This window comes from Rattus norvegicus, chromosome 15 (genome assembly GCF_021556685.1).
Source record: "Rattus norvegicus strain SHRSP/BbbUtx chromosome 15, alternate assembly SHRSP_T2T, whole genome shotgun sequence".
In the NCBI taxonomy this organism is placed as follows: domain Eukaryota; kingdom Metazoa; phylum Chordata; class Mammalia; order Rodentia; family Muridae; genus Rattus; species Rattus norvegicus.
Genome location: NC_141548.1, coordinates 59,775,208 through 59,799,043, shown reverse-complemented (window position 1 = coordinate 59,799,043; position 23,836 = coordinate 59,775,208). Strand labels below are relative to the sequence as shown.

Below are 23,836 nucleotides of genomic sequence, written 5' to 3'. Positions count from 1 at the left end.
TTCGTATGTACACACACACACATACACACACACACACACACACACACACACACACACACACACACACACACACACGAGGCTCTGAGAGTATATACCTTGTTGCGTTAAATAATAGAAATGGCACCACCCCATACTACGTCAGGCACTGGCGGGCTGTTCTCATTTTGACAGACTCTCTAGCCCAGAACTCTCAAAATCTCTCCACCCAACTCACTAAGTTCCCATGGCGAATTGCTGCCACGCCAGCCCCACACATTCAAAGTCTGTGAGTAGCTAGGGTACCTGCCATAGTACCTTTCTCTTGAACTCAGTTGAGTCGCCGTGTGAAGGAAAACACCACACGAACTTAGGTTAGAGTCAACAGGTGACTGAATCTCTGGGCACAGCTACTAACATCATAATTAGTAAGCCATACTAAGTTAAATCCTCCTGTCGTGGATCTACCAGCTGAAATAATGCCTTTTGTCTTTGAATTGCTTTTGATCACAATATTTTTTCACAACAATGGAAAACTAACACTGTTAATATACTCTTGAAACAAAGGTGTGGAGACCAAGGGGATAGATAGCTCAGTGGTAGAGTACAAGACCCTGGGTTGGGTCCCCACCACTTCAAAGCAAAAATAAACAAACAACAATGTTGTAAGGACTTCATCACTTCGATTTTAAAAGCTTTTAATAATTCAAATGGGTTATAAATTTGTATTTTTCTACTTTCAGAATCCTTACATTGGGTTATTATCAAGTAATAGTGCTGTAATAATGCACGGTACAGGAGGGTTTCACTGTCTCTTCTGAGTTTTCTATGTTTTATGTGAGTCTGAGTTAACGTATAGCCATAACAAACAAACAAACCAGAGACAAGAACTGAAGGATGTGCACTAGAACTTGACACGTTTTCTACGAGTGAACTGACAGCTGGGTCCATCACTCATGCAGAACGGCTCAGGGAGGAATCCAGCAACTCAGCCAAGGGGCGAGTCAAGTTTTCAAACAGGAAGCAACATGGAATCTGCTTTGGCTATCTGAGGTTGCTGGTGTAGAGGTCCGAGCCTTCTGGGGAAAGACGATGCCTTCCTTTATAGTCAGAACGTCAAGGAGAGATTAAGTTGGGAGCCAGCTTTGTGTGGTGTGATCAGTCTCACTGACAGGCAGGACCAGGCTGACCTAGTTGATTTCAGCATGCACTGTGACATTAGTGCCAGATGTGATCAGGAACAGATCAATGTGGCTAGGCCATGGTTTTTCTATTGTGTCTGTCACCGAAGCATTGTGGCTCCGCCGGATCATGTCCTCAAGTGAAAGCACCTTTTCGTTCATTACAGAAGGTCATGTGGGAGAGGACACTAGCAATTTACTTACTAAATTGTCCCTGTGGTGTCAGGTCTGACCTGTAATCTCAGCTGCTCAGGTTGCTGAGGGCTCAAGGCTCGCCTACTGTACAGAGTGAGTTCCAGGTCAGCTTGGGTTAATTTAGTAGGACTATCTCAGAATAGAAAGTAAAAACTGGGCAATGAGACTGCTTGCCTGGTGTGCCTGAGGCCCTGGATTCAATCACCAGGGCTATAAACACAAGCAAGAAGTAAACATTTTCTGGGGCCATGAGAGGGTTTCTCTGATGCTTTCCTAGGCGTCCTTAGAGCAAACTGTGTTCTGTAACCTGGCAACCTGCTGCCTCGGCGGCTCTTTTGTACACTGGCCTCGTTTCTTCTCTTCCTTGAATTCTTCTTTGCCTCAGAACAAATCTGCAGCCGGCCTTGGCCTTGGCTTCCCTTAGCCCAGCACACGTTTAGATTGTAACTTTTACTCAGATTTTACTGCTAAGAAACATAGATGTGAATCCCGCTTGGATCCTCTGGTCTGGTGGAAGAGATGAGCATTAGTTAAATGTAATCACACAAATGAAAATCGTTACATGTGGGCAAGGGCTTCAGAGAAAAGGCAGAGTCCTTCATGCAGGGACTGAGGACATGACTTCCTGCAGGAATGACCACAGAGCCGACAGGTCCTGGGTTCTGGGCAGTCATAGAAGAAGTGCCGGGCTGAAGGCAAGGTCTGAAGCAGGGTCGGGTCGTGTGTCAAGACTCTCAAAGAGAGAATGGCATGAGAGCAAAGAAATCAAGTCGGGCCTCAGGGAGAAGCACAGGACTTTAAGCTGGTGAATGATGTGGTCAGATGTGAATTGTCTGAGTACAAATACTCCTGCAGGTACACTAACTATGCTCAATAGAGCACCCCCCGCCAAAAAAAAGCCACAGGAACAAAGAAAGTGTTTCTGTGGAACACTGGAAGTAAGGACTTCGTAAACTAGACAATTTTATGTCCTTTAATTTTAGAAAGATTTGTTATGTATAGGTATACGCACGTGTGCGCACGAGCACACACACACACACATACACACATATACGTGTGTATATGCACATACTTCAATGTATGTATGTAAGTGAACCACGTGCATGCAGTGCCCACGGCATTCAGAAGGGGGTGTTGGTTTTCCTGGAACTAGAGTTATGGACAGTTGTTAGCTGTCATGTGGGTGGGGGAACCTAATGTAGGTCTTCTGGAAGAGCAGCCAGTGCTCTAACTGTTGAGCCATCTCGCCAGCCCCATAAACATATTCTTTAAAATTAAAAATGGGAAACAACATCTGCCACAAAATGTTAGATAAATGTTCAGTACACACTATTAATAGCTCAAAGTGAAAACAACCCACATATCTATCAACTATAAGGTGATCAACACAATATACTATATGCATAGAATAGAATCATTGTTATTAAGAAGAAATGAAATCCTGACATGTTATAGCATGAATGTCCCTTAAGAACAATGTACTAAGTGGATAAATTGACAAAAAAAGATCACATATTATTTAATTTCATTAACATTAAATACCCAGACTAGGCAAGTTTATAGAAACAAAGATTATTAGTGATTGCTTAAGCCTGAGGGTGTGATAGGGGATTACTGGTTGCTAATGGGTATTTTTTGAAAACGGGAGGACAAAGTCATTTTGAAAATGAGATTACAATGTTGGTGCACAGTTCTGTGATTATACAACATGAAAATGCATGTAAGTTATATTGGAGTAAAACTATATATATATATATATACATATATTTATATAATGCACGTGTGCATGCATGTAAAAGATGTTTTGAAAGAATCTAAGAACTAGGGATACTTTAGGAGGTCTTACATTTCTTTTCTCTTTATATCCATAGCACTCCAAACAGCTAGCACAAAGAACCACAATCACTTCCCAGCTAGAGTAAGTTGGGATGGTTTATGATCCTGTTAATATGTTTGGATGGTAGAGTGGAGTCCTCTGCCTAAGTCATCTATACCAAGCAGCTGCTTCTATTAATCCTTATGAGAGCTGCAAAGATCCCAAAGAGCACTCCAAACTAGCCTTTAAAATAGCCTTATTTGAAGGAGTGGGGAGATTTCTTTTAAAGGTCTTGTTAAAATAATACTTGACACATTTTTCCCTTCTTAAATCTTATTAAAAGTAAGATGCTAACTTTCAGATGTTGCATTGCTCTGGTCAGGCACATGGGAATGTTTTGGATGTGACATAGATTCACAGTGGCTCCAGAGGGAGGGACTATGGGGGTGAGCAGGTGCTGTTACTTCCGTTTCCACACCCAGAGGCCAGCATTTCTTAGGAAAGCATTCCTGGTATCTGGCTCAGTCAGTTACAGTGTCTCAGTTGGTGTGTGAGGTCCAACTTCACTTGGCTTGCCCAGCCTGCTATTTCGTCTTTCAGAAAAGTTCATTTCCCTCACCTGCTTCCCCTGCCAGGGCAAGCGCGACAAAATGGAATTCAGTCTCAGCCAGCCTGTGTGGAGACCAGAGTGCCTTGTTTTATGTACGAGGAACTTGAGACTCAGGATCATAAAGAGCTTATGACTTGCTTATGTCACTAGTTAGTGGAGTGTTTCATACTGGAAGACTTCCTGATTTCTTTTGTTTTGAATTAAACTTCTTTTTCCAGCCTCCAACCTCTTTTCTAATCTCACTCTACTAAAATCTACAAAGAACATTATTTTATGTTCCATATTTTTTAAAAAGTATTTTTTAAAAAGCTAATTGTTATTATTCCCTCCTATAAAAAAAATAAATCTTTAAAGCTGCTCACTGTACATTCCCAGTTCTTTTCTTGGCTGATACAGCTGTAAGAGATCTAGCCTCCATTATCATCCCAGGTTTATTTCTTGTTGTCGTTCAAATGTGCTTGCTACATTACATCCCAATTTCGGGCATGTGAGTTATCCTACTTTTTGCTAGCGATGCTCTGCCCTCCCATTTTTGTAGGGCTGTTATCCAAATCACTGCTTTTATCTTTCCTCCCACAAGGGCACCGCCCCCAAGTAGTGGCCCAATTGTAACCACCATCAGATTGTGATGATTTGCGAGTTAACACCTACAGATCTCTCTTCCCAGCCCCCAATCTCTACATCCTAGTCTATTTGCCTTCATCATGGTTCAATAGACAAACTGGGATGATAACTAAAAAGCTGTAGTAAGGATGACAGCTTTCGGCTGAAGAAAACGAATATATGAATGTACTCTTTCTTGTTCCTCTTCCCTGAAGAGGACAAAAGAAGTAAGGAATATATACTTCAAAACGTCTTTCTTATCTCTCTGCCAACTTGAGGACCGGATGTCCTTGAGGAGACCATGCAACGTGACTGTACTGATCCTTCCGATTTAAACAGGAGTCACATAGCTTGTCATCCAAGGCTAGGGTTCTTGGTGGTCAAAGCCTTATTTCCCAATTTCAATGGTCCATGGGGTAGGGAGGTGCATTCCCCTTGGACTGACTCCAGAGGTTCAGATTGGGCCCGAGGCCTGGTGCTTTCCCCATCCCCCAACCCCCTGGTTTTCCCTGGTGATGTTGGGAACCGGGCAGAGTCATTCTGAGGGATGGGCCGTGCGTGGACCCTTGATCTAGTGGGCTGCCGCTGTGGGAAACCAGCCCCAGGAAGGTGGGGCGGACCAAGGCAGATAGTCTAAGGAGGCGGACGTCAGCTCCCTAGGCTCCATTGCTTGCTAGAGGAAAGGGTTAAGCGGTTCCCAAGGCAACGCACCAGGAAGCGCGCAAGACGTCAGCGGAGAGTTCGTAGGTCAGCTTCGGGTTTAAAGCTCCCACGGGCCGAGGGCCACCCGGCCAATGGAGAGGGTGCCTCCACGTCACGTGACGGGCGACCCGCAGCTTTGCCCTCCAGAGCACGTGGGAAGATTTTTTCCCCCCTCCTTGTTCCTTTTGCGCGGGCTCGGCCACGGGGTTGTTCTCGCGAGAGGTGCGACTGCTCTCGCGAGAGTGAGTGGGCGGCGTGGGGAGGCGGCGGCGGTGGCGTCGCGGGCTGGGGCGGGCGAGGGATCGCCGCTGCGCCGCGGCTCGCGCCACCGGGCGTTGCGGGCCGTGACGGGAGGGTGACATGCCCGGGAACTGAGAGGCTGCGCCGCCGGGTGAGCGGGGCGGGGAGCGGGGAGCCAGCAGGCCTGGTCCAGACTGCGGCGGGGCGCCGTGGCCTCGCTGCGTGGGGCGCAGGCGGGAGGACAGTGCACTTTGTCCTCCGCAGCAGCATCCTTCCCTGTCAGCGTCCGAGCCCAGGTCCGCGACGTTGCCCTAACCTCAGATACCGCTGTTTGCATCGCTGTCACGTCGCCCCCAGGCTGGCCAAGCATCCGAACTGCGCTACCAAATAGAAAATGGGCTGGCCAAACCACAGTGACAGTACAATCTAAACCCCTCGTATGGCTTGGTGACAGCCCTTTACCTCTGCTCTTTAAAAAGAAAAAAAAAACCCTATTAGTTGGAGGTGGCTTAGCTTTAGGCATTAATGCATTTCACGGTGAGCAATACTGCTGAGACACATCGCTAATGGCCTTGGCGCATACTGGAGTTAATATTCGCAGTTCTTCTTAGCTTTGTAATTATTCATTTGCTTCTAAAACGCCTGTTTTCCGTTGCATCTTCTCACCTTGTTAGCAGTGTTATTTATGTTGATACTCAATTTTGTTATGTATGAAAATATCTAAAAATAAGAGTGTCAGGAAAGGTGGAGTATTTATTTATGCAAAGATGATTTTGTTTTAATATCTTCGCGTTTGGGTGTGTGTGTGTGTGTGTGTGTGTGTGTGTGTGTGTGTGTGTGTGTGTTGGTAGAAGGCAGCTCAGTGCCTGGTATGATTGATGTCATTTTAAATAGTGTCACCTAATCTTTCAAACTGTAGGAGCATTTTTCAAGGAATATCCTGGTTATTCATACTTAATTGTGTTTTCCAGGCAGAACTGTGAATCATGGGTTGGCAGTAAATTAAACAATTAGTTGTGTTGTTAGTAGCTGACTTAGGAGGGATAAAGGGATATGAGGGAACTGGGGGAAGAAGTGGGTTTATAAGCTGTGCTGTGGCTAATGTAGATAGATAGCTACGAAACTGCTCAACCGATCTGCCTGGAAAGGAATTGGCAGTAAATACTCTGTGGCCAGTGATTTTTCCCAGTCGTTGAAGATACTGAAGTTAGAACCCCATAATTATAGTGAGAGTTTTGCTAGCCTTCTCTCTAACCTCTGAATTCCAGGGCTGCGACTAGGAAACAGAAGAAAATCCTCTGGGAGAAAGGATGGTACATTTTATTTTAATTCCAAAGATTTAGTGTCTGGGAAAGGAACTCAGCCAATTCAAAGCATAATGCAGCAGGTTGTCTAAAGGGAAAATTCCAGTTATAAATAGGGGAATTCTAACCACACACGAAGATATGAAAAACTTAGGTGAATGGGCAAAGGAGATTACAAAAGTTCCCTTCCATTCCTCTAACTTGTGGCAAGGGTTTCAGACTTTTAGGGCAGTGGTTGCTCTGTCTTGTGTTTGGAAAGCAATTAAATTAACTTTGGATGGAGTAATTACTTACGTAATTTTTTTTCTTTTTCTCCTTTTCTTTTTGTGAAGTGGCCCTGGTAGTAAAAAGAATTAACCAGTAAAAGAACGAGTGTTGGGAGGTTAGAAGATCTGCATTTGCTTGAGTGGCAGTAGAAGGCAGACACACTGGCATTCTGGCCCAGGAAAAAATGTGCCTTACTGTTTTAAAAGCAAACGGGGCAGATCCATTTCTTTTCTTCTCTTTTTTCTTTTCTGTTCTTCCTTTGAGAAAGAAATTAATTGAAAATGACCTCCTGAAGATAAGCACTCAGAATGTATGGATTATTGACTGGACTTGACAGGAGGAGGAAGCTTAGTGATTTTGTGTTAGCCTCTGACTAGGTGTTTTTCCTTTGACCTTCCTTAATGGTTTGAGGATTATTTGGCTGCCAGAATCAAAAGGCCATTAGAATTAGCTTACTTGAAAAAGGCATTTGTCATAATTTTGTAACACTGATGCCAAGGTCCAGTTTGCAATTTTAGCTCAGTGGCTGGGAAACTGGACCATCTTGAGGTTGAAGCACATAGAGTTTTCTTTTAGTTCCCTTCTACTAGCTGCATGCCCTCCTCAGTTGTTAAATAATCACCTTCTCCTGAAACCTCTTGGTTTTTGTTCTTTGGTTTGCCAGAGTGTTCACATCAGACCCACCTTGACTTGGCATCATAGTTCCTACTGACCTCTTTAACTCTCAATTCAAAATGTCTGTACACGGAGAGAAAGCAGTGGTCAGCTTTCCAGGTCTTGTCAAGTTGGTTTAGCATAGAGTAGGAAGATGTAGAGTAGGAAGTTGACAACGGGAGGTGGATGGTGGGGAACTACACATGTGGCTTCTCAGACTGCTTCAGCAAGGTCTTTAAGATGTGGGACATCTGTAGTTGGGAGGAAATGATGGATACCTCTGGTGTACTGTAGTGTCTTAGGGTTTGAGTTCTTCCCCCAAGTCCTGCATTGCACTTGGTCTCAGCTACCTAGAGTTGTAACCAGATTCAGTGATCCCTTTCCAGGACAGGTTCTCTTGGGTTTGTTAGGTGACAGACTGCTTAAAATAATTTATATAATGGGCATAATGATGCCATGAGAATTGTAGATTCACATGTGTGACACAGTTTCTTTCTAGCTGGCAAATTGCAGTTATGGTGCAGAAGTATGATGTGTCCTGTTTGTTGCTGACTCTGTACTGGGCTTCTGCAGTGTTCAGAGAAGAAATTGTCATTTTTCTTTTCAGTCTAGTGCTGACTACACATACTTAGAACTTGTTTAAAAACTCCTACCACCTGTGCTTTAGATTGACACATAATTGTGGTTCCCCACTGCTTTTTTTTTCTTCTTCTTTTTACCTGCCTTGAACCATTGATAGTAATTATTCCTTTAGATTTTTGGATAATCTTATATTCTCTTCTACTGTCTTGGGTCAGCTTTAAATTCTGAATGTATAAATGATTCATAGAGTACCATTTCCAGGTTTGACATTGAGTAAGTCTGTTATTAGTTGCTTTTTGGATAATACCATATTGATGTAAAGCACCGTCTTCCAATTATTTCATAATTGATGAAGACTCTGCTTTTCCTCTGCTTCTCTTAAGTTCAGACCTTAACTTCAGGTTTCACACCTCCCTTCTCATTACTACTTATATATCCTTGATGAAGGCCTCTGTGCAGGCTTACATGATTCTCCTGTGGCCAGGCAGCACACCTTCTGCATCCGCCTCACTCACATTATCTGCTCCTGGCAGCCTGGGGCAGAGGCTCACTATGTGTGTGATGCTTTTCAGTGATGTGCCGTTAGAGTCAGGGAGTCACAGGCAGTCCTGGGAAGAGATTTGTTCCATGACTCCAAAACCAGCCGTGGTTTTGTTCAGAGACAGTCTGTAGAGGATGGTGCATAGTAGTAAGGACATAACTGTGTGGTCATGACAACATGATCGCGTTGACAATAGTGCTGAAGGTTTCAGTTTGTGTGTTTTCTTCTTGAAGTTATATTTACAACTGCTGTAGAGGGAGTTACAGTTCATACTTAATGTCTGTCAACAAGGCCCTGATACTTGAAATACCAATGGCTGGCTGGACTTAGACGTACTTTAGGAATGTGGTTGAAAGACCAGTGACATTTTTCTATGGCTGTGTAAGAAAATAAAAATGGTTAACTTCAAACAGTTCTTGTCTAAGTGACCCTGCTCACTTAGACATTGTTAACAGTGTCCCTCAATTTCATATGCTTGACAATTAATTCCCTTAACTTTCTAGTTTGTTCAGTTCAGTAAATAATGGGTTTGGTTTTGATAAGAACTTTGGAGAATGTAGAGAGATAAGTAAGGCCTGGCCTTGGAGAGTAAGTGAACTCTTGACTGAAAGGTTTTCTGTATCTTAGCCACTGTTACAGACACTTGAGGACTGGTGAGTGAATGTTGCTAGTAGTTAATGCAGGGCATAAATGCATCCACTTAATTGTAATACAAGGCACCATAGTTTCCAGTGCTAAAGCTAGCTTTGCTCTGCCAGGCACATGAGAGGACTTCTGGAGAGTTGTTTTTCACAGCTGGCATCCGGAGGACAGACAGGCCCACCTTACAGCAAAGACTGATCTGGCCTTTAGTGCTGGATATGAACAGCCAAAAACTATCAGAAAGCCAGTGTCTTAGTCATTGTAGAAATGGAAATGCTCTTTCTCCTTAATGTAATTGGCTATTGTTTAGGAAGGCAGTTAGGAGAGTTGTGGTATTTTTAGATTTAGTAAGTCAAGCAGTACTCTGTGCCTGAGGGAGGAACCAGCATGTGAGTCCTGCCTTGCCATGCTGTTGTCATGGCTGAGGCGGAGCCTAAGCCTTGTCTCTGCAGGCGAGGACAGCATCACCCTGTCCTCCCACTGCTCACTGTTAGTGCTAATTCTGTTTCCTTTCTCTGCTGGCCACTGTAGGGCTTAGAGCTTTAGCTCAGCACGGCCTGTTTTTGCACAGTACCATTTTATACGTGATGTAGCATCTAATGACTGACTTCTCACAGCTCACCCACCACATCCTTTGTTCTCTCTGTCCTGCCACTCACTTCAGTGTCTAATCAGTTGATATCTTTAAGCTATTTTTTTAAAGTGACTACAAACTGAGGAAATCCTCGTACATTACTGTTTTTACCGTTTCATCTTTCATTATTACTTTGGAAGGTTCAGGTCCATCTAGTATTGTTTTCCTTTGCCTGAAGAGTTTCTTCTCATAGTTAATTTTTTGTGATCAGCTGGTGATGAATCCTCACAGCCCTGATTAGTAAGAAGACATTTATTTTGTCTTACTCTTTGAAAGGTATTTTTTATCATGTGTGGCTGTTAACACTTTCCTCTCTTTCTGTTGTTAGAACTGATGATCATTGTCCTGCTCCAGGCTGCCTAGTGTCAGGCCTGCTGTCCGCCTCACTCTCCTTCCTCATCACTGGGAAGATGTTCTTTTGTTTCTAACAATTTGGTTGTGACTCACATAGGTGGTTTTTAAAAAATGTTTTTAATATTTATTGGATTTTCTTAGATCTGTCATTGTTTTCATCAAATTTGGTACATTCCAGACCAATTCTAGACTGCTTTGCCTTCTTTTTCTTTTCTTTTCTTTTTTTTTTTTTTTTTTTTTGGTTCTGTTCCTCAACTGACCTTTTCCATGTACCTACTTTTTAAAACAAACAAACAAACAAACAAAAAAAACCCCAAAAAATCAAAAACAATGCTTAATAGGTCCTAATGCTGTGGGATTGCCTGTTTTTAAATTCCTGTGTTTTGCTGTGATATTTTTTGTTTTATATTTTCTATTATATTATCTACAGTTTCACTTCAGTATTAAATCTGCTGTTAATGCATCAAGCATGTTAGAAATATTTCTTTTATTTATTTTTTTTCTTTTTTTCGGAGCTGGGGATCGATGCTAGGCAAGCGCTCTACCACTGAGCTAAATCCCCAACCCCACTTCTTTTATTTTTAGCGTTTTTATTCATATAGGAATTACACAGTGTCATGACAGTTTGGTACATGAATATAATGTATTAATCATTCACCCCATTAACTTCTTATGTCTTCCCACGCCTGGTGACTCCCTTTCTCTTTCTAACTAGTCTCTTTCTACTTTGGTGACTTTTTGGTGACCCGGTGAGTTTCAATAGGCTTTCTTACATAATACAGGTGAGGGATTATTTACAGGAGCGTAGTGCGGAGTACCTCACCAGTGGCTACAACACTGAAGGAAATCTCTCACTCTCCCTATCAACCTTTTACTGCCTATGGATTGTTGGTGAGGAGGGAAGTCTCGTGGAGCTCTACTCCGTAGCTACTTTTAACTGTCTATCCATCCTCAGGGAGGGGTTGAGCCTTGTGAGTCCCTCCTTTGAAACAAATGTTGATGGGCCGAGTCTTAAGTAGGTCTTGTCGAGGTGAGTACAGCTTCTTTGAGTGCATGCCCCTCATGTAGGGACACCATTCCTTCCATCTCCTCTCTGTGTTCTGTGAATTAGAGGGATGGGGCAGGTCTCCTGAGCATTCAGTAGTCAGTGATTCTCATCATTGACTGGTTGCTTGTCTGCATTACCACTGTCCGTCTTTGATCTGTGGAGCTACACAGAGTAATTTAGAAGATAATTTGGTGGGCACATTATTCTGTAAAACTATAGCTATAGCTTCCTCACTAGGGCCTATGACCCCCCAGCTATGAGGGACTTTGGTTTGCCGTACCAGATGTGAACTCCCTCTTGTTCCAGTGAGAAAGCCATTGGCTATTCTCATAATTTGCCCTTATTGCATCAGTGGGCAGATCTTGCCTGACAGGTTAGTAATGTGGTACAGGTGAGTAAGCCTGTTTATGAAAATCCACCCCCAACAACCTACATAGCACTTTCCAGCAGGGAGGAAGCTTCTGTCTCAGTTCCGTGTGGTATCTTCAGTAATATGGTCTACCAGCAACCACCAACAGTGGCAGTTCCTGTATTGTTTTGGGGGCTGTAGAGCCTCCCGGACTAACAACTCATAAGGCACCTTGGCATTGAATTGTTCACTTAATAACCTGTGCAGGCTACCTCTTCATATTTAGTTTTATCAACCACATGTCAGGCATTTCCCACAATCTTTGGTTTTGATTGACCCTCACCTCATCCTCTCTCCCATCTCCCAACCCACTCCTCTTGACTTAATCTGTTCATTTGCAGGGTTCCCCTTCTTTCCTTGTCAGAAGTTCTGTTATAGTCTGATGTCTTGTGTTTCTTCCTTTATCATGATCATGTTTTCTTCCCTCTTGAATGTATAGGGCACAGTATATTAGTCAATTCTGTAAAGGAACAGAATTCATTGAATGTGTTTTTATGTATTAAAAAGTGTGGATGCTTCAGTCCTTAAAGGGGGGGGGCAAAAATATTCATAGGAGGGGATATGGAAACAAAGTTTGGAGCAGAGACTGAAGGAACAGACAGACATCCATAGTCTGCCCACATGTGCCCTATATATATATACAGCCACCAAGACTGGATAAGACTGATGAAGCCAAGAAGTGCATGCTGACAGGAGCCTGATATAGCTGTCTCCTGAGAGGCTCAGCCAGAGCATGACAAATACAGAGGCCAATGCTAGCAGCAAACCATTGAACTAAGAATGGGTTCCCTTTTGGAGGAGTTAGAAAAAAGACTGAAGGAGCTGAAGGTGTTTGTAACACCGTAAGAACAATATCAACCAACCAGAGCTCCCAGAGACTAAATCACCATCCAAAGAGTACACATGGACAGACCCATGGCTCCTGCTGCATATGTAGCAGAGGATGGCTTTGTTGGGCACCAATGGGAGGAAAAATCCCTTGGTCCTGCTAAGGCTGGACGGCCCCCCCCACCCCCCACCCTGTGTAAGGGAATGTCAGGGCAGGGAGGCGGGAAGGGGTTGGTGGTTGGAGAGAGGGGAACACCCTCATGGAAGAAGGGGAAGGGGAGATGGGATAGGGGGCTTATGTCTAGGAAACTGGAAAAGGGAATAACATTTATGTAAATAAAATAATATCCAATAAAAAGGGGACAGATTTATTAGTGTGGCTCATAGGATGTGGGCTGGCTGGTCTAAAAGTGGCTACTCCTAAAGAAAAAACCAAAAGTACATTTGTTTTTCAGTCCTTGATGTTCAGTGTCTTGGTTGGTCCTCAGTCTGTGCTGGAATCCTGCAGAAGCAGCCTCTGACACCAGTGAAGCAGTGCCTCAGCAACAGGGTAGATGAACTTGCCAGCAAGAGTGAGCGAGCAGGCAAGCAGAGCAAAAGCTTCCTTATGTAGGCTGCCACCACAAGGGGTAGCCCAGATTTAGGGTGGGTCTTCTGCCTCACATGACTTGAGAAATCTTCTCACCTCAAGTGATCTAAACAAGGAAATCCTTCATAGGTGTATCCAGCTACCTGGGTTTCCATGGATTCCAGATGAAGTTAAGTTGACAACCAGGATCAGCATCATACGACATAACATTGATTTCATGCTCATGCGCTTGCGCTCTCTCTCTCTCTCTCTCTCTCTCTCTCTCTCTCTCTCTCTCTCTCTCTGTTTCCAGTGTATCACTTCTAGGTGTATAGTTGTTGCCCTTTTCTCTCTCCCTGTTAGGGTCAGGTTTCCCTCCTTTATATATTGTCTGTCCACCATTGAGTTTTTCCAGTATCGCTTCCTTGATGTGCACTTTTCCAGAGAGCTGGCTGTAGTTGGACTGCACAGTTAGATTATTTGTACTCTGAGGGTTGTTTCAAGGCCCACGTTGAGGTTTTGTTAGTGGTGATGTTTTGATTTCCCATCCCAATGTGGATGGCTTCTGGGGAGGCTGCATGTTGTCTGATGGGCTACAGGAGTTTTGCTTTTCCCTACTCTCTTGGTAAGAATATGAAGTATTCCAAACCCTGTTTGGTCTTGAGTACTGCTTGGTATACTGCTCTTGAATCACTCCTCAGCCTCAGATGCTAATTTGTATTTTGCTAACAATTATAGGAAAACCTTCCTTTAGACCTCTGGAGCACTTGCTACCGTTGCATTTTTCCTTTAATACTCTGTTCTATAACATGGACCAGCATTGTCTCTAGAACTCACTGTGACTGCCAGACTCCCCGGCTTTGCTGTCCTGTGTTGTGACCTGGAAGTCGCTGGCAGGCAGTGTTTCCTTTCTGAGGTATCAGTTACACCCTACATTGCTGTTGTCTGATGTTTGAAAACCAGTGTTTCATATATATGCTGTACTGTTTTGTTGTAGTTCAATGCAAAGTTAAATTTAACACTTGACCATTTGGTATGTGTTGAAATATATTTAGAACACTTGTTACATATCTCAGACACAGTAGGACCTGTTAATCAACTAAAAAAGACATTATATGTAGGCATATCTATTTGAACATATAAGTATATACTTAGCTCTTTAATTTAAAGATTACTGGGTTTTTTTGAGAGTCTTGCCTAGACCAGCCTTGACCTCTCAGTCCTGCTTCAGTCCTGAACCTAAGGATCCAGTGTGTGCAATCGTAAGATTGCTTTTTATTTAGTGGGCATTTGAACCCTGCCATTTTCAAATACAAGTGTAATCTCCCTGAGTCACAAAAGAGATGTGTACAGACAGTGGCCCCGAAGAGTAAAGACAACCCCTTGGAAAGAAAGCATAGAGACATGACGAGTGTTGGGGAAGGGGCAGGGGAAGGTGAGGGAGAGTCAACTTTCCTCAGAGAGAGATACAGGAAAAGAGTAGATTTTAAAGCATGACAGATCAGGAATTGGTACTTTATTAGCTATGATCATCAGTAATGACTGAGGGAAAATCATGGTTGATTATACAGTTGGTTTGCTGGTATATAAGAGAGAAGCTTTATTCAGGTTTTAAGCATATCTTTAAATTCACATTTATTTATTTATTTAGGAGACAGGGTTTTTCTGTGTAGTTCTGTCCTAGAACTCCCTCTAGGGACTACCTGCCTCCCCACCTTCCAGTGCTGGGATTAAAGGTTGTGCTACTGCACTCAGCTTAAGCATAGTTATTTTTATAATAACTGTACTTGGCTTAGTCTGTTTTGTGTTGCTCTAATAAAATACTTGAGTTGTTTTCTAGAGAGAATACATTTATTTAGCTCACAAATTTAGAGACCGAAAGTTCCATATTCTACCTTTTCAGCCCTTAGTCAGGGGACGGAAGAGATGGAGCCGTGGGACGGGAAGCCAGAGAACTGGAAGGAGCTGCTTTATAACAGCTCTTGGAGTGCTTGCTCTAGTCCAGTGGGAGTCAGAACTGCCAACGAGCAACACTAATTCATTTGTCGTGGCTGTGCCTCCAGGGCCTAGAGGTCCCCAGAGCCCCAACTCTTTAATATTCCACTCTCTCTACCATACTGATGACCAACTCTCTAGAATGGGAGCCTCTGGGGAACAGCCCACACCCAAACCACAGCAGAGATACTTAACTTTAATGTCTAGTAGAACATTTAGAGAAAAGGAATTGAAGCTAAAGCATAGGACTGAATGGAAACTCTAAATTAGGAACTTAATCGTGTAGTTCAAATCACAGGTTAAAAAGTATCTTTGGAAAACTAAATAGGAAGAAAACCAATGGGGACAAGGATTAAAAAAAGAAAGTATTAAGGCCTCACAGAGACTTGAAGTGCTAGGATGGAGGTACTCATGAGGGGGTCCACTTGCTCAGAGGAAAGGGGCTGGGGGGGAGAAATGAGGAGGGGTGACCAGGAAGGGGGACAATGAGCAGGGTGTAAAGTGAATAAGTGAAAGGAAGAAAGAAAGAGAAAGAATAGAATTGATAAAAATGGATCTCGTAAGTATGTGTCTTTAGAAACAACCTGATTTTCAAGTTGTTTGAGAGCTAGTGCATAGAGGTGAGTCATGGGGTACAGTGACTGTTAGGAAGGTGTTTTACACCTGAGTCCTGATTATAAAAAAGGTCAAGTTACAGATGCTATTGACTTGAATGGTTCTTAAGCTAGAGATGAGCGAGGAAGGCTTGGGAAGTTGTATTTGTTTTGCATTTTAAATCATTAAGGAATTTATGTGCTTCTAGAAAATTACGAGATAATTTTGCCCCCGTAAAACCACTATCTGGCCAGAGGCCCACCCGTTGTCACACCACATGGAGTGGGTGGGCAGAAAATATCCAGAGTCCTATAGGCCACTAAGCCATGAGGCAGGGGCAGGCAGAAGACACCAAGAGACTCACCAGCTGTATGGCTTGTCCTCAGTGGAAGCCACTGTGGTGTGTTGGACTGATGGGAAGGAAAGAAAGGTGGAACTGAAGACTCAGGTAGAGAGGACTAACCTGATGTGAGGAGCTTGCCCTGCCTCCTGAGGCCATGGGGAAGTCCCAACCCTGGTGCTGCTGCTGAGGGCCTTATCTGGGTCCATGGCTATGAAGCAGTAGGGATCTGTGTCAATGTACAGGACTCACTGACACCAAAGGCCATGTGCATGATCCTAGTCTGGGCTGCTTCTTGAACATTGTTGATGTTCAAGGGCTGTGCAGAGCTGGCCCTACCTCTCACTGGCTGCAGCACTCTGGAGAGCTGGCCATGTCCCTCACCAGCTACATTGCTCGGGAGAGTGGCCCTGGGCACCTTGCTTAGGCAGCACAGTAGAACTGACTCTGCTGTTGGTGGCACGGGTGAGCTGAAGAGCAGCTCCTGCCCTCATTGCCTGCAGCACTTTGCACCTGTCCTGAACAGCACAGGTAGAAGCTGGCCCAGCCCCTTGTTGTCTGTGCCATTGGGTGAGCTAGCCTGGGCAGTTCTGGAGAGCTTGGCCTGGTAGTGTGTATATGGGAGAAAGCAGGTGGGCTGACCAACTCAGCTGCCACCCAGGCCCAGATCCAGGGCCTTATGTTGGCTCACCCCAACATCTACCTCATCTAGGAACTACTGGATGGAGTGAAGGGGCTGCACCTACAAACCCAAAGTGACAGAACCTCCATGGCACAGGACAACAGGATATCTGAGACAAGTCCTGGTGATGATCCAGTATTGATAGTATAGCAGAAACCAGAAGCCTCAAGCCAGACCAGTGACTCATTGCAATGAATATTTGCAAGTAAAGATGTGTGTACAAAAGGGACCTACCATGACATACTATAGCTTCCACATCAAGATTTTTGTTTGTTTTTGAAGATTTATTTATTTTTATGTGTATGAATGCTCTATCTGCACATACACCTATGTGCCACAAGAGGGCATCAGGTCCCATTATAGATGGTTATGAGCCATCTATATAGTAGCTGTGGAATTGAACTCAGGGTTATGGTAAGAGCAGCCAGTGCTCTTAACTGCTGAGCCATCTTTCCAGCCCCATCTTTTATTTTCCTTTGAGGGGGAGGTTGTGAGGGCTGAGAGTAGATATGAAGGGACAGGGAGATGACTGAGATTGGGGTACATGATATTAAATTCACAAAGAAGTTTTTAAAAACCCACTGCCTGTATCTATTTATAGGGTATATTTATAGTATCTGTATGTATATGTATGTGCATATGTACTATATATATATGTATGTACATATTTACAGATTTTTTTTCTTTTTTTCGGAGTTGGGGACCGAACCCAGGGCCTTGCGCTTGCTAGGCAAGCGCTCTACCACTGAGCTAAATCCCCAACCTGATAGTTACAGATTTTATACTGAATGGGATAATGCCTGTGTGCTGGAACTGGCATTATTTTATTTGATAATTTATCATCTTCCCATAAATCAGATAGATGACATTTTGTAACATTAAAAAAAAAATCCTCTATCAGTTTCTAGCACTGTATTCAAGATGCTTCCTAGGCTTGTGTAAACGTTCATATATGACGGTATCTGTCTGCTAGTCTGAAGTCATTTGTAGCATTTTACAAACCTGCTTCTTCACTCAAGTGTGCATTGTTCATTTCCCACAGCTGGGCAATATATAATATGTGAATTTATTTAAATCAGTGACATACTAGATTACTTTTAGGTTTTGTTTCTGGTTCAGTGACTAGTCTTGCACTGTATTTGCGTGCTATACTCTGCACTGTAGTTTGCAAAAGCATGTGTGCAGGGAGGTTTCGAGATACGAAGTTCCAGGATCGGAGGTGTGGATCTTTGTTCAGTGCTCTACAGATCTGTTCTTTGTTCTTTATAGTTGTTTCTCTGATTGTTTTCATGTCTCCATAAATTTTGTGATTTTTTTTATTCTAGATATGTATGTACAGTTTGTATTAAACCCGATTTTCCTGATGCATATTGCATTTGTGCTATTCCTCGGGAGATTTACTTTAATGGTGGTGGTCTTATTTTCTGTTTCTTGCCTGAGCTCTAGCCATTCCACTTCTTGCTGTTCCTTTCTGCTTGGCTTGTCTCTTACAACTCTCTTTTCAATTGTTTCCTTTTTATTATAACTGTGATTTCTTGCTTAGAATTCCTCTTTATTCATTCAGAATAGGGCATAAGCAGGCATTAAGTGTGAAGCTTGCCATGTCAGTACTTTAAGGGGAGATGTGTGTTTGCTCTTGTGCAATTGTAACCCAGCGTCTTCCTCGTTCTACAGCATGAGGGAGTCATCCCTCACTATTCCACTTTGTCCTTTACCTGCTTTTGGATTTGCAACGTTTTTTTTTTTCTCTTTCTTAGAAGCATGCCATGTTATTCCACGGAGTTCTCTTACTTTGCACAGAGATTCTTTTGGTAGGTGTTTGGCTTAAGTGAAATACAGACTGACATGGCCATGTTCCTCACCATGATGATAATGGACTAAATACCTGAGACTCTAAGCCAGCCCTCAGACAAATGCTTCCCTTTATAAAAGTTGCCTTGGTCATAGTCTCTTCACAGCAATAGACCAGTGACTAAGATGATGGGTGATATGAATACATCTCTGTAATAAAAGATGAAATAGAATATAAAATTAGAACTGTACTAAAATTTAGCCTTTTTAAGATCTGTGGAGAGGACTAGAATGAAGTTATGCTGAAGACACTTCCTTGGAAACCTCAGTCAGGCATGCCTTGAGGAGATGAGTGTGGTTAACCGAAGATGATTGAAGCGTCTGTGAGCTTTCCTTAATACTTACTGCTGTCATGTTCTGTGTTTTGTTTTGTGTTATTTAGAATCCAGTTCTCTACTTCAGCCTTTACTGTAATTAAATATTTCCCTCCAAGGCCTGCGTCCAGCAGGACCGCTGTCTTCTCACTGTCCTCGGTGTGCGGCACAAGCTGCCCTCAGTGGTTAGACCGAGTTCTACACTGAGACAGAGCAGTTGGCTGGTTGAGTAGTGTTCCAGTCTGGTGACATCCCCAAGTTTGTATGACAGCATCATTTAAAAGTCAGTATTAATTTGAGAGTTCTGTGTGTAAGATGTGTAATTCTACAGATTGTTTTCTGAGTTCTAGTCATTGGTATACTCTTAAACTTCCAGATAGGGAGTCTTTTGTTCATCTGTCATAGTATATGTACAGATTTCACATTCTCATTATATAGACTTAAAGCCCTCTGTTGAAGGGGTAATAATACCTGCCCCATTTAGTGTTGCCTAAGGATAGATGAGTGACTCTGGCTATGAGAATGGATTCCTTTTGTGACAGTGTCCAAGTTTATAAACATTTTCCGATGGTCTTTGTTAAGGTTTTGCAGCTAAGAGGGGCAGTGCAATAGAATGTAATAGCAAACTATAATTGCAACTCTAAAAATATTTTGTAATACTTTTGAATCTCATTAAGGTGCCCATATTCACCTCTTTTTCACCCCCTGGCCCCACATACCTATCCATGGTGCTAAATAAGGTTTTAGTATTTGTGTTCAGATTTTTCTTTAAATGCCTACATTTGAAGAAATTATGTAGCAGAAAATGCTTGCTTGAGTCACAAAGCTGAGTAAATAAGTTGTTTTCCTTTACTATGTCTCCTTTAGGTGTGTTGTGGATTGACTCCGACAGTATCGCACACTGCAGTAACACAGTTATGGCGGCTTTCCAGCCTTTCAGAAATAGTCACACGAAGACTAAAGCATCTGTCCGAAAAGTAAGTCCCTTGTGCTAGGTTCCTTTCAGTGCAATTCTAAAAAAAAGTCGTTTTTTTTTTTTTAAGAATTTTCAAATGAATCTTAGTATTTATATACATTATAACATTAAATACTATGAAGATAAATGTGTATGAAAGTAGTGATGTCAAGTCACGATTGTTAATGATTTTAGTTTAAATCACTTAGAGACTTTTTTTTTTAAAAAGATGGAAAGGATGTGTGAAGAAGAAATGGGGAGAGGCACTGTACTGTGATGATTTTAGTCTCCTTAGTGACGTCTGTGTTCTTCTGAAGTCGCCCTGTTAGTCTTTGAGTACTTCTCTGCGTTCTGGTACGGCTCGTTGGTACAGCCTCTTTTGATGTTCTCTCTGTTTAGGGTCTGGAACCAGACATTTTTCTGAGGAGCTCTAGTTCTGTTAATTGCTGGTTGGTATTTAGAAGTCACAGTCTGAGTATGGGATCTGCTCAGTGCTACCTGAGAGTTACTGTTTCTAAGACCCTGCATTAGAAAAGTGTGTGTGTGTGTGTGTGTGTGTGTGTGTGTATTTTTAAAGAAATATGGACACATCTTGATAGGTGAGTTTGAAATTTAACATTACATCCCTTTTTCTTGAATTCCTTAATGTTATCTCTTAGATTACAGATTTGAGTTAGATGAACTTTTTATAGTTAGCTGTTTGTTGCCTTCCTGTAAAATGTGAGGAGATAATGTGAATGGAATATAGTTTTCATGATATAGTGGGTGGAAAAGATATACATATGAATATTATAATCACAATATGTTTAATACAGATCAAGTGACCTTAATCTGCAAATAATAAAGGAGAAAATTAGACTAAAGGGTGGGGAGTTATCTTCAGCCTTGGTGTGGATGGGTTTCTGTAGGGCAGGATTGGGTGTAAGCATTTCCACAGGCAAGAAGAGCAGGCCACACATCAGAAGAGGGATGAATATTGGAGTTAGTGCCTTTCTGTCTGACTATGATAGTCATTGTCTCCTCCCTGCACTTGGCATTTTTGACAGCTTCCTTCCCCAGACACAGAGTCCTCTTACCTAATTTTTGTCATATAGCTGCTTTAAGACCACTGGGGAAAAAAAAAGACCACTGGGAAATCTTATTTTTAGTTCTGTTTTCTTTGTCTCTTAGGGAGGAATACTTGACGCTAATATGCCCTTTCTAGCTACCCCATTTCACTCAGTATAGGAATTGTTTCTGTTCTGCTAGAGACTCAGAGGTAATGTATGCAGTTTGCTAATTTTAGTGTAAGGCAGTGGTTTTCAACCTGCTCCCTCTTGACCCCCCTTTGGGTTCCATCTGAGTTATCCTACACACCAGATATTTACATTATGATTTCATACAGTAGCAAAATGACAGTTATGGAGGAGCAGTGAAATAATGCTATGGTTAAGGGTTACTACAGCATGAGCAGCTATATTAAAGGGTTGCAGCATTAGGAGGCTTGCGAGCCAGCGGTGTAAGAAGTGTAAATAAATCTGGAGCATAGGTTTGCATGGCCTTCCAGTAACTTGGCTTTTCCTCTCAACTGAATTGAGCTTAACAAATAATATAAAAAAAAAACATTAATTGGAGAATGAACTGTAAAGCTTAAATATCTGCAAGTTTTCTTACTTGTCTTAGACTTAAATCATTTTGTTTATTCCACAGAGTTTCAGTGAAGATGTGTTCCAGTCCGTAAAGTCTTTATTACAGAGTGAGAAGGAGCTGTGCAGTGTATCAGGAGGAGAGTGTTTAAACCAGGATGAGCATGCCCAGTTAACTGAGGTTTGCCATTCAACTTTCTGAACCCCTTTGCAATTGCACACAATATGGTTTCATGCTGTTTGTATAACTGCAGGGTCTGTTTTTATTTTTGGTTGTGAGCCTAGCCTTTAACGGCTGAGCCATCTCTCCAGCCCCAGGGTCTGTTTTTAAAAGCTGTACATAATACTAATAATTGGGAAGCACTTAGGTTATTTTGAGGGTATGACCTTGTAGGTTGACAGCGCCCCAAGCAGGCCTCATAATGGAGAGGGAGAGTATTTGGGCAACACAAATTAGACCTGATTTTTTTTTTTTAATGATAATACCACATTAGATGGGTATGGGGTTGGAACTCAATCTGGGATTAATTGAGGCAAGCAAAAATGCTCAAAATACATTGTGTGAAATTCTTAAATAACTAATAAAATGTTATTTAAAATGAAGTACCTGTTTTAATTAGTAGCTGACATTGATCAACTGTTCTTATTAGCTGTTGGTAAGTGCATAGGCACTACTGGCCTTTCACTGGGCAGGTAGGGCTTATCCAGTGGCCGCTGCTTTAATACAGTTTCTTTTCTCTTGAAAGGAAAAAATACACTTATTTCATGTAGACACTTTTTAAATCTTTTTCTTGACTGTCTCGGTGCTTTGATTTAAAGTATAAAGTGGTAAGTTTATCTTCAGAATTAAGATACTCGCACTTGGAAATGTGTGTGTGTGTGGGGGTGAGTTTTACATACCTTGCTTACCTATTTCTCTGCAATAGCAATTGTTTTTAATCTTTGTTTGAATTTGTTGTTGCTAAAAAGTGATTTTTTAAAAAGCATCCGTATTCCATCATCACATTCATATTACAAATTGGAATATAATATTGAGGGCTGAGAGTATAGCTTAAGAGTAGATCACTTGCCTAGCATGTGCAAAGCCTCAAGTTTAGTATTAGGTCTTCACAGGTTTCTGTTCCTTGAGGAATTCTTTATGGGAAAAGCTTCCTTCTCTAGAAAGAGGAGCATGCCTGTTAAATGAGTCGCATCCTGCCACCTGGATCTCCTCACTGGATTTCTGCGCACCTCCCTTTACTTTTCTCTCTGTAGGGCAGAGCACTCTTACTCTGCCTCCTGCCTGCCCTCAGTTTTGTAGCCTGTATCCTTGGTTGTTGTCAAGCTGCTCTTCCAGCCTGTTCCACGAGATCTTCCATATCACCAGAAGGAGCAGGCTCCCTTGGTACCTTCAGGGCCCGCGGTTATCGTAGTCTCCCTTTTGTGTTCAGCAAGGAAACTTGAAAGGATAGGAGAGATTTCTGTTCCATTTTAGGGTATGCATATCTCAAATATCTAAGGTTTTTTCCTTCCCAGTGTACTGGTTCATTTTAAGTATGTGAGCGTATGAAGTGTTGCTGTCTAGTGAGGAGGGAACCTGGGGAATCTACACAGGGAAGGTCTCTAAGAAGGCTGCTGGAACTCATAGGAACTTGTAGAATGAAGAGGGGCCAGGCCTAGAATGGTCCGAGGAAAACATTCATATCAAGGGGACACCACTGCAAGGACCTTAAGGAGTCACGTACAGGGCATGTGCTAGATGTAGAAAGGAGTCTCATGGGTTTGAATGAAATGAGGGCAGGCTGAAGGCTTCCATTAACAACTCTGGGAAGCATGGACAAGAGGCATGGCAGTGGACAAGTCCAGTGATGGTGAAAGTAAGAACACATGGCAGTGACGATGAGGATCAGGAGGGAGAGGGAAAGGTGGATGGTGAAGCTACAATCTTGGTCATTGGAAACACTGCCTGCCCCGTGTTTAGTACCATAGTACCATGCTTATACTGTGCCTTGTCAACATCCTGACCCAGGACTTAAAAACAGTAAACTAATGGAGGGTTTTTTTTTTTTTTAATTCAGATCACATTTCTGGGCTTTAATGAAGAAACAGATGCTGCTCATATGAAGGTAGGGTCAATTTATTGAATTGGCAAAGACAGTGGGAGACTACTTAAATTTTGGAGACTGAAAATTTTACTGTAGAGCTCAAATTTTACAGTCAGCCAGGCATAATGGTGCATGCCTTTAGTTCCAGCACTCAGGAGGCAAAGGCAGGCTGAACTTTTGTTCAGGACCAGTGGCTGGTCTGTACAGTGTGTTCCAGGCCAACCAGGGCTACATAGTCTCTT

The 23,836-nt window shown here is 42.6% G+C and overlaps 1 protein-coding gene and 1 long non-coding RNA gene across 9 annotated transcripts in view; one reads left to right on the top strand and one right to left on the bottom strand.

Moving 5' to 3' along the window:
* Window positions 1–642: 642 nt before the first annotated feature.
* LOC120097049 (uncharacterized) lies at window positions 643–5,143 on the bottom strand. The gene is made up of 2 exons (XR_015638992.1): window positions 5,093–5,143; window positions 643–1,859 (listed from the first exon to the last, which is right to left on the bottom strand). It is a non-coding gene; the product is annotated as an uncharacterized LOC120097049 (long non-coding RNA).
* A 184-nt stretch (window positions 5,144–5,327) lies between these two features.
* Akap11 (A-kinase anchoring protein 11) overlaps window positions 5,328–23,836 on the top strand; it is an 87,281-nt gene continuing 68,772 nt past the window's right edge. For 7 of the 8 annotated variants that reach the window (XR_015638136.1, XR_015638137.1, XR_015638140.1 and 4 more), the window contains exons 1-4: window positions 5,366–5,474; window positions 19,798–19,907; window positions 21,575–21,691; window positions 23,568–23,615. Coding sequence is in view for 3 of the 8 variants with exons in the window: in XM_087586422.1 (XP_087442548.1) it covers window positions 19,848–19,907; window positions 21,575–21,691; window positions 23,568–23,615 (225 nt within the window). In the remaining 5 variants the exon portion in view is untranslated. 8 annotated transcript variants of the gene reach the window in all.